The 10,513-nt window shown below is 55.8% G+C and overlaps 1 protein-coding gene across 1 annotated transcript; it reads left to right on the top strand.

The window, feature by feature from the left end:
* Positions 1 to 253: 253 nt before the first annotated feature.
* ASPHD2 (aspartate beta-hydroxylase domain containing 2) lies at positions 254 to 7,145 on the top strand (the record flags this gene model as incomplete). The annotated part of the gene is made up of 3 exons (XM_082852668.1): positions 254 to 1,136; positions 6,327 to 6,440; positions 7,036 to 7,145. 3 exons carry the CDS (start codon positions 254 to 256, stop codon positions 7,143 to 7,145), a joined length of 1,107 nt encoding a protein of 368 aa, XP_082708794.1.
* Positions 7,146 to 10,513: the final 3,368 nt, after the last annotated feature.

Below are 10,513 nucleotides of genomic sequence, written 5' to 3'. Positions count from 1 at the left end.
AAATTTATGCCGGTTTATTATTATTTCTTTCATCTCAGGTTTGGACTGCCTAAAAAAGTCATTTCACGGTGACCAGCCCCACTTGCCGACGTGACCTAAAGCCGCTCCTTTGTCCCTACCCGCAGTGACTTTTGCCGGGAGTGGGGGGCTGGGCACAGATGTCTTTCCATGCCGCCCTTGGCAGGACCCGAGGAACCGTGGCAGCCATGCCTCCGCCTGCCCCAGCCGCCCCTCACCCCCTACACTGACCTGCATGGTATGCATGCCCTTGGGACTCCCGAGGACTGACCAGCTGACCTCTCTTCGGATCCCCAACAGCTCCCCCAAAATGTCGCTCGAGTGGCTGGTGGCCTGGAGCTGGTCGCTGGACGGCCTGAGGGACTGCATCGCCACCGGCATGCAGTCCGTGCGGGACTGCGACACCACGGCCGCGGTCACCGTGGCCTGCCTGCTGGTCCTGTTCGTGTGGTACTGTTACCACGTGGGCAGGGAGCAGCCCCGGCCCTACGTCTCGGTCAACGCCCTGATGCAGGGCCCCGACGCCACGGGGCTGCAGAACGGGTTCGTGTACTGCCAGTCCCCCGAGTGCGTGCGCTGCAGCCACAGTGAGGGTCTCAACCAGAAGCTCTACCACAACCTGCAGGAGTACGCCAAGCGCTACTCCTGGTCCGGCATGGGCCGCATCCACAAGGGCATCCGCGAGCAGGGCCGCTACCTCAGCAGCCGGCCCTCCATCCAGAAGCCCGAGGTCTTCTTCCTGCCCGACCTCCCCACCTCGCCCTACTTCGCCCGGGACACACAGAAGCATGACGTGGAGCTGCTGGAGCGCAACTTCCAGACCATCCTGTGCGAGTTTGAGGCCCTGTACAAAGCGTTTTCGAACTGCAGCCTCCCACAGGGCTGGAAAATGAACAGCACCCCCAGTGGGGAGTGGGTCACCTTTTACTTGGTCAATCAGGGGGTCTGCGTCCCCCGGAACTGCAGGAAGTGCCCACGGACGTACCGCTTGCTTGGAAGCCTTCGGACCTGTATTGGGAACAATGTTTTTGGGAACGCGTGCATCTCCGTGCTGAGCCCCGGCACCGTGATAACGGAGCACTACGGACCCACGAACATCCGCCTCCGCTGCCATTTAGGTACGTGGCGGGGACAGGGCCTCCCGGCACGCGCTGTTCTAGTAAGTACATCCCAGCCCGTCTGCCGGCCGGGAGCCCAGACACCACGAGTTGTAGTCAGTAGCCAGGATTGGGCTTTTTCTCATGCTTCACTGTACTCTGATCAAAAATGGATGGGTCACGTGTGAACAGTGTTGGCAGCAGAGAATTGAGTCAAAAAAGAAACGTGTGGTCAGTATAAACCTAATTTGTGACAGAAACTCCGTCCAAAGGAACTGTCTGCTGAGATGGGAATGGTCTCCATCTACGCTGTCCAGTGCAGGAACCACCAGCTGCATGTAACTTGAGTGCCTGAAATGTGGCCAGTGCAACTAAGGAGCTCAATTTTTACTTGAATCCAAATTTTAAAATATGACACTTGGCTACTGTATTGGACAGAGTAGTTCTAGAGCCAGAGGCTATTGGGGTGATTCAGGAGGCTGTGCCTTCCGAATCACCAAGGACGAAGGGACACTTTGTGTGAAGTTGATTTTATTCTGCTTCTAGGGAGGTTGGTAACACGTGTAGTGTGTGTAGCAGTGGTTTTGAGAACAGGGTCTGGAGTCAGATTGCCTGTGTTTGCGTCCTCACCCCACCATGAGCTGGCTGTGTTACTTTGGGCAAGTCAGTCCCCCTCTCTGGGCCTCAGCTTCCTCATTTGGGAAGTGGAGGTATTATAAAAAGATCATCTTTTACAGAGTTGTCGAGGCTCTGGTGTGATGACGTGCGTCGTGAGGCGTTTGTTCAGGCAGAGCCTGATAGTGAGTACTTGATAAAAGCAGGCTCAGAAACTACTTGGTGAAGAGGGACGTTGGTTCTCCAGAATGCCTCCTTCCTAGTGAGTCATGGTAACATATTGGTTACCAGGGCAGTGGCACCACTGGTTAGCATCCCAGACTAGAGGAGCTGCCGAGAGCCTGAGCAAGGTCCCGCTTTGGAAGTCCGCCCCAGCTTTGTGTTGGAGGGACAAGAGGCGCACGGAGGAGCCCCAGTATAGCCTGAAGAAGGGGGTTCATAACCATGGTCCACAGGGCAGCCTCGGGGCTGCCTGGGGTACCTGAGCCCGATGCCCCGGGCCCTTCAGCCCCTCTTCGCCCAGAGCCCTCTGCTTCTCCCGCTCTCTCTGTGGAGACTGGACAGAGGGCTTCACTGCTTTAAAAAAACAGAAGGAACTAGATTCGAGCAATTGACATCGTTTTGAGTATTTCAAGAGTAAAAGCAGGACGGGGTAGGGGCTCTGGAGGGAGTGGCCTGGCTTCGTGGCTGGCTGTGAGACTTTGGGAAATAACCACATCTCTCCGGGCCTCAGTTTCCACATCTGTAAAATGAGGAGATAGTACTTACTCACAGGAATGTTGAGAGCTTTCAGTGAAGTCATATCTGCCATGGCTGCTTGACACGGCTCCTGGCATGCGACGGCATTCGATAAATGGTAGCTAGTAGCTTTTATGATCATACACTGTGTTGGGCAGTGTGAAAAATGACCCATAAGACATAGTCCCTGCCCCTGGGAAACAGTGGAAAATGCACAGACTCTGGAAGCAAACATACCTGGACTCAGATCCCGGCTTAGCCCCGTTTGCCGGGTGACCCTGGGCAGGCTCTGAAACTGAGCCTCCAATTTCTCCTCTCTGAAATGGGCGTAACACCTACCTGGAGGGCTGTTTGGAAGATTAGAAGTATGTCCTGTGTGTGAAGTGCTTGGCAGGTAGAGGGCAGTCAGTTAAAGGGGGCTCTGGTTGATCTAAGAAGTGAGATGATCGTCTTAGTGATGATCATTGTAATAAAATCTCTGTGTGAGGCACCAGGGCGCCCTCTGAGCTCAGGGGACACAGGGGCTGCCTGTGGGCTGCTCTGGGAAGGGGGTCTGACCCTGCAGGACCGCTGGGACCGCCGGGGTGGAGCAAAGCAGGAGGCTTCCCCTGGGGCTGGGGCGCCGTATCTGGGCTAGCTGGGGAGCCCGCTGGTGGGGCTGAGCTTGACCAGCTCAGTGGGAGCAAACCGCAGGGGGCCTCCCTGCCAGGCTGTGGGCGTCGGGGAGCAATGCTCTTCTTTTTAAAGATTTCCCTTGTAAGTTTTCTAAAAGCTTCAGAAGGACGTGTAGGGAAGGGCACTTGAGCTGGGTGTGGTAGAATTCCGGGCAGGTGTGTTGAGTAGGAAGGGCTGGTGGACCTGCCTCCTGGGTGTTCATGCCTGTTGTGTATGTGTGCAGTGTACGTGTGTGTGTGTGTGTGTGTGTGTGTGTGTAACATGTGCCCACGTGGGCCTCTTTATGATCCGTCATTCCCCTCCCGGCCCAGAGAGTCACTTGCCACCGGAAAAACTGGGTCATCCGTGTCACCCTGGACAGCAGGCGGTGTTGGAAGGCGTCCCACTAGCGTGAGCTGTCCCCATGGCAAGGGTGAGCGCCAGGGTTGGGTTTGCTCCGTTTCCTCCTCTCCTCTGTCCTTTCACCCAGGAAGGAAAGAGAGGGGTGTGAGACTCACGTGACCTCGTGTGTTGACATAGGGGGTGTCCGGAGAATGAGGTCAGAGGCAGGAAGGGCCTGGTACGTGCCAGCGGCCACACCTCCGCCAGTTACCTGGCAGACGTGGGGAGGCACCTGCGGTTCCAGAACTGTGTCCTTGCAGTGCCCCGCAGCCTCCCTTTCCACCTTCCGTCTTGAGTGGGGGCTGGGGGCGTCATCCCGGCCGCCGCTCTTCAGCCGTCAGCGCCTCCGGATGGTACACGTTTGCTGAGCCTACTCCGAGCTTCCGCTAGAGGTGGCATCGCTCAGCACCCCGTCCATGCGGCCCAGCCGTCACCCAGCACCCTGTACGGGGCTGCGAGGTCCCCACCCACTGTCATGAAGCTCCAGGGAACAACCTCTGAAACTAATGAGGCAGCTGTTAGCCAGGAGGCAGATACCGGTCCAGTGGCAGACCCTCAGGGAAGGGTGGATGAAAGTGTGTGAGTGTATCCAGATTCTCGCTACAAAAGCCCGTTAGGCTCTCATTTTCCTTTCATGAGTATATTGTTGGATTTCTCGGCCATCCGGCTGGGTGATACAAGCTGGTCAGCTCCTGTCTGCCTTGCCCACCCTGAGTGCCAGCTGCCAGCCTCCTGAAGTGGTGGACAGAGCCCTTTCTCCACCCGTCTTGCGCCTCTGTCCATGGGCATTGGAGACAAAGCAGTGAGCCCTAAGCCAGAGGGGGCCTGGGGATATGGGACTGGCCGAGGCCATGCGTGGGGCCTGTGTGTCCCCAGTAGCCGCCCGAATGCTCTGTTTGGGCGAGTGTTGATCATATCTGCCAGCCAGGCTGGTTTATGGCAGTAGGCGGGGATGGTGGGGCCGCTGGAAGGCTGGGGCGCAGTGAAGGGAGGCGGAGGCGAGTGAGCAGGGGCTGGGAAGCCGGCAAGCCAGGCCGTTTTTCTGTTGTACCATTGGGGTGGTGATGAATCATTTCGTGGCCCAGAAAAAGGGGAGCTTCTTTTTGGAATCCTGGGGTGTTCTGTCCCTGCAGAGAACCACCTATCCCTAAAGGCCTTCTCCACTGAACCAAGTGGTGAGGGCACGCATGGAAATCTTTCAGGCGGAGCGGAGCTCCTTTACAGCCCTAACCTCCCCCAGCAGTTGTTAACAGTAGTGGGAGATCCTGGTTCCAGAGGCAGAACTGACAGTGTCAGCTGATTCAGTGAAACGTACTATTGATAGTTGAAACATATTAACTACAGGGAAGTTGACAACCACTTAGCCTCACTGCTACCGATGTAACAACTAGCATTTATATCCTACTGTCCAGTGTTGTAAGAGCCTGTTCCATGGAGCCAGACAGATCTGGGTTCAAATCTCAGTTCGCACAGGACTAAATAGCGACTTCCAGCAGGTCACTTAACTTCTCTGAAGCTCAGTTGCTCCATCTGGAAAGTGTGTGAAGTGATGTCCGTAAAGTGTTTATTTAACACAAACCTGCTCACAGTAAGTCTTCAGTGATTGGTAGCAAGGACAGTGGTCACACAGCCTGGAAGGCAAGTGTGCTCATGGCCTCTCTTTACAGATGAGGAGGCTATAGCTCAGAGAGGTTGAGTGACTTGCTCAGAGTCACCCAGCACGTAAGGGTGGTCGTCTGACCTGAAGTCCTCTCTCCTGCCCATTACTCCACGTGGCCTCTTTGTTTGAATTCTTACTCCATATGTGCCTCCTGGCCCCATCCATTTCTGGTTCAGAGGGTGTGTTAAATCCTCAGACTGTTGAGAGTACGCTGTTTCATGTGTGTCGTAGGGACATTAAATCAGAGCGGGGATGCTGACTGGCCCAGGGTCGTGATTGTCAGGGTGGGTCACTGAAGACAGACAGAACACCATGATCCCAGGCCCTCTTGCAGGGCCCACTTCCTCCTGGCTCAGGGCCTACCCAGCCTCCTCTGAGTCAGTTAGGTGGCTGTGCCGGTGCCTTCATTCACAGATGACCAGGTAGTGCCAGGGGCCAAGCGTTCCTTCAGACCCTTGAGCTGGAAATGGGGGTGTGAAAGTGCCTGCACGGCAGCGCTTGAAGAAGACCCCCCTTTCCGGGGTTATATACCCGAGCTCGGGTCCCCCGCCTGCATTTTGAACATACGGCTCCCTACGAGGGTGGCAGTCCGTTTCCTCTGAAAGCTCAGGCGTTTCTTTAGGGGTGTCACCATTTTCCCAGAATGAGGCTGGGGAAACTTGGACTGTGAACATGCCATCCTCAGGCCTCACAGTGGATTTAAACGTTGGACCCTAAAGAGGAGGGCACTGTGTGAGTCTCCGAGTCTTTAATCTCGACGGAAGCAGCCTTTGCCTATTGGGCAGGTAGGGTTCTGAACCTGGCCTCCCTCGGTTTCCGGGGCCCCACGACTGGGCTTCAGGAGTCTCACACAAGGAGCGCAAACCTTGGTCCGTGCTTTAATCAGAGTAGTCCCTGGCCCAGAACAGATTAAGCCACCAGAGGAATGAGTTTCTCCAGGGAGCACAGTGAGGGTGCAGGTGCACGGCCTGCATCCGTCCTAACGGACTGCCTCCACCCACCCACCAAGTGGGGCTCCCGAGGGGTGAGGCGCAGGGTCGGGGCTTTGGAGGTCGAGAGCTCCCTCCAAAGCCTGCCACTCCCGACTTCCGGCGTCCCTGGCCCTGCCCGCCTTCATTTTCTTTTCTCTGCTTTGCCCCCAGGTCTGAAAACTCCAAGTGGCTGTGAGCTGGTGGTGGGCGGGGAGCCCCAGTGCTGGGCAGAAGGCCGCTGCCTCCTCTTCGATGATTCTTTCCTGCATGCCGCGTTCCATGAAGGTGAGTGTCTGTGTGCCCCGTGGCCACCTTTAAAAATATAAATATATATATTTACATGTATCTTTAAACTTTCTTTTTAGAGCAGTTTTTGGTTCCCAGAAAAGCTGAGCAGGAAGTACAGAGTGTGCTCCCTGCCGTGACCCCCATAAATTTCCCCTCTTAGCACCTTGTAACAGTGGAGTACGCTGGTTACAATGGCCGCACCAATTTTGACACATCGTCAGTAACTCAGGGCCGTAGTTTACATGAAGGTTCACTCTTACTGTTGTACACTCTGTGGGTCTGGACAAACGTGTGATGTCATGCGTCCACCATGACAGGATCGCACGGAGTAACCTCCCTGCCCTAAAAGTCCTCTGCGTTCCACCTACCACGTTTTCACCCTTCCCTCCCTCTGCCCGTTTCCTTTCGTGCACTCTGCTCAGAACCTTCTGGGGTCTTCTGATAATGTTGTTGATCAGAGAGGAGGAGAGCTTGCGATCTGTGCCGGGGTCAGCAGGGGTCCCTGCCCGAAAGCTGACCGCGTGGGTCTGGCTCTGCCCGGGTCCTGGCTCCGGGCGGTTTGAACCTCTCCTCTCTCGCCGCCCTCCCCCAGGTTCGGCGGAGGACGGCCCACGGGTGGTTTTCATGGTGGATCTGTGGCATCCCAACGTCGCAGCGGCCGAACGGCAGGCCCTGGATTTCATCTTTGCCCCGGGACGATGAGAACATTGGTCGTGCTGCAGTCGCCGAGAGTGGCCGCGGTCCGCCCGGGCAGACAGGGGTGCGGCCCGGCCCCTGCCCCTGTTCCAATTCCATGCCTTGACAGAATGCTCTCATTTGGGATTTGGTTTTTAGGTCGTGTTGGGTCCCTCTTTCCTTCGGTTATTGAAAGTGGGAAATTTTCAGCTTGTATTTCCTTAGATTTTTTTTTCCCTTCCAATCATTTGCTTCTGCGATTCCTTTCTGCCTAAAAGCGCATTACTTTGCTCTGTGACCAGAGGCTCGGGGTCCCTGTCGTCTGTGTCACGCTGCTACTTGGTTTCGTCAGTGCTCTGAAATAGGGTCGCCAAATGGTTACTTGTCTGGATGTAATAACGTAAATCTTCCTGTCATCTTAAAAGAAAAAAACAAAAACAAAACAAAACACTGCAGATCAGAGAGCTGGAGGACGTGGCCTCTGCTGCTGTCACGGTCACCCTGGGCCTCAGACGCCCGGGTCGGGGGAGCCCGCGGTCCGCATCCCCAGCTGTCCCCTGCTGGGTTCCTCGGCAGGGTGGCCCAGTCAGGGCGGGGCAGACTCACCATTGCTCACCTCACCCTGAACCCAGTCGGGTCCCTGATGGCAAGAGCATCGGGCTGGTGGCAATGGAGGCTTTTCTGTAGACGTTGCTTTCCGACAGAGCTGAGGCTGGTGTCTTCGAGAGCCAAGCTGGGGCTCCCTCGGTTCAGCAGCCGAACATGTGATTTGATTACCTCACTGCCTACAGAAGCCCTGCTGCCAAGCCGGGCCTGGAGAGTTCCCCGTTTGAGCTGTTTGGAGTCCAAGGTGATGAGCATTCAGACCCCCAGGCTGGCTGATGGGCGCCGAGGTGGGATGAGACCTCACTCATCCAGTGACGTTCTGGAAAAGCCTTCCTCTGGCAAAACTGGAATCGTAGATCCGCCCGAAGTGTCTGTTGTGCTTTGGAGTTCTGTTTCCTATGATTTCCCATTTGTCTGTACATAAGCGTTCGAACGCTGGGCTCGGAGATCATGGCAGAGTCGGCCCTGTGTCTCTGTCAGTGCACAAGGGTGTGGTGAGGGCCACCTAAGCCAGTGTGTGCACGTGAGGACACTGGGGGGACCTACATACCCAAAGGACCCATGGTCGCGGCGCCGGGTCTCCTGGGAAGGACGTGGCCAGTTTGAGGCACTAAGTCTAGAAGCAGCCCCCCGTTGGCCGATGTGTGAAGGAGTCTCCTCCAGTCACCCTAGAGATGCCTTTTTTGAATCATGTATTACGGCAGAGTCAGGTTTGCAAAGCCTTGGAGCTGTACGGAACATACTGCTTGTCCCGTCTGGGTCCAGTGTTTCTATCCAAACGGAAACCAGCAGCTTCTGGGAGGAGCAACCGTCAGAAGTAAACGCGGTCTGAAACGCACTAGGTAGTTACTAGCAAGTGTGCAAAGAAACCGTGTCTACATTTGAGTACAATTTCTACACAGATGTTTTTCAGCGATTAGAATGCAGGAAAGGGCAGAAATGTCAAACACACCTGAAGTCTTCTTACTTGTTAAGTTTCTTGTTAAAGAATCCCTGAGGTGCATGATTTCTAAACGTACTGACTGCTCTACGTTTACACAGCCAGCAGCCCACACAGGCCCCTGGCTACCTGTGCTCACGTGACGCGGTTGGGGAGCAGGGGGTAAATAAAAGATCTTGCTGAAAACCAGAGTGAAGTGGTAAAGCGGTCTGTTGGAAAGATGACGTGGGACTTGGGCAGAGGCTCCGAGAGGGCCACTCGTTGCAGGCTCTTGGTTTCTGGATCGTGTCACAGAGACAGGCGGGCCCCTAACGGTGATCACGTACAGGGAATGAAGCAAGATGTAGTTCTCAGTAATGGGCGCGGAGTGGGGGAAAGGAGCAGATCCATGGAATGTTCAGGAGCTGCAGGTGTCACTCTGGACAAAGAACAAGGACCGTGCTTCAGGAGAGCCGAGGATTCGGGACTCGGTGCCAGGAACTTGCTCCCACGTCACCTTGCGCAAGTCATGGAGCCTCTGGGAGCCTCAGTTTCCTTCACCGTAGAGACAGTGCCTGGCACGTGAAGCAGCGAGGTGGGTTCCCTTCCTGACATAGCAGGGGTTCTAAGCAGTTACAGACAAACAGGTGAGGAGGGAGGATGGGTGAGGAAGAGATGGACGAGCCCACCGGGTCGCTGGTAGAGGCGGCCGGGGAGCTGCGGCTTCTTTCTGCTGTCTGTGTCTAACCTCGGGGAGAAAGAAGCGGGGCCCTTGGTGGCTCTGTTTTGAATGTTTCCCCTTGTCTTAGAAGAAGGACAGGGAGCTCTGGTGGCCTGGAGCCCCAGGAGATGCCTGGCTGCCAGGTGTTTTCATAGCAAAGCTGGCCAGGCTGCCACAGCAGGTGGGAGGGAAGAGCACCGTGCACCCTGGGCCACGGTATTTCTCGCTCTCCTGAAGCGCGCGTTGCCAGCTAGGCAACTGCTAAAGTAATTTACATGTTGCAGCCGGGGATGCCCAAGGTGAGAAAAGGGAGGCAGCATGCCTGCCCAGCTTCGAGTGGGAAGCCCTGCCTTCCACGCAGAGGCAGGCCGCCTCGGCTGCAAGGCCGATCGGTGACTCAGTTTGACAAGGTCACCTCCCAGGTCTCCCAGGCACCTGCTCATCATCCCCCAAAGTCGCCTAGATTGTCTGGGTTCTGAGCCCTCCTTTGCTGACAGCAGCCACCCTTGCAGCATTGAGTAGTGCCCTGCAGCGTGTGGTGGGGGAGGAGAAGGGTAGTCCTCACCCACTGGCTCTGGACTTTGGCTGCACAGGACAGTCACCCAGGGAGCTTTTGAGAAATACTGATGCCCACACCCTGCCCCCAAGGCATCTCAGTTCTTTGGCCAGGTCTCGGTATTTGTTTCAACTCATTTCCTGGGCTGACTCTAATGTGTAGCTGGAGCTGAGGGTCGATGCCCTGAGTAGCAAAAATGGCAAGGCCTTTGAAATCAGCCAGCTGGAGGTTCAAGGCTCAGCTGTGCCCCTGTGTGATACTGGGATAGGCCACCTAACCTTGGCCTCTAGAGGACGGTCACTGTTTTAACACTCTCCTCCAGCAGTACTCTGACGAGCCTCTTGCAAGACCGTAACATTCCCCTTTCTCAGTCCCTGGATTTCCAGGACCTGACCCAACCCCAGCTGCAGGGCTAGGCGCATGACCCACACCTGACCAATCATCAGAGCCTTCCACACTCCTGGGTACTAAGGGCTGGGCACGTGATCCATGTTCTCTCCTGGGACCATTGAGAAAGAGAGGCTACTTTTCGAGGGATGGGAGTGGGGGATCCAGTGTAAAGAAAATCTGAGAGAGAAACCCACAGAGGAGAG

The sequence above is a fragment of the Leucopleurus acutus genome (genome assembly GCF_964270905.1).
Source record: "Leucopleurus acutus genome assembly, chromosome: 13".
NCBI lineage: Eukaryota > Metazoa > Chordata > Mammalia > Artiodactyla > Delphinidae > Leucopleurus > Leucopleurus acutus.
The sequence above is the reverse complement of the archived record's forward strand: the minus strand, read 5'-3'. Positions and strand labels throughout refer to the sequence as shown.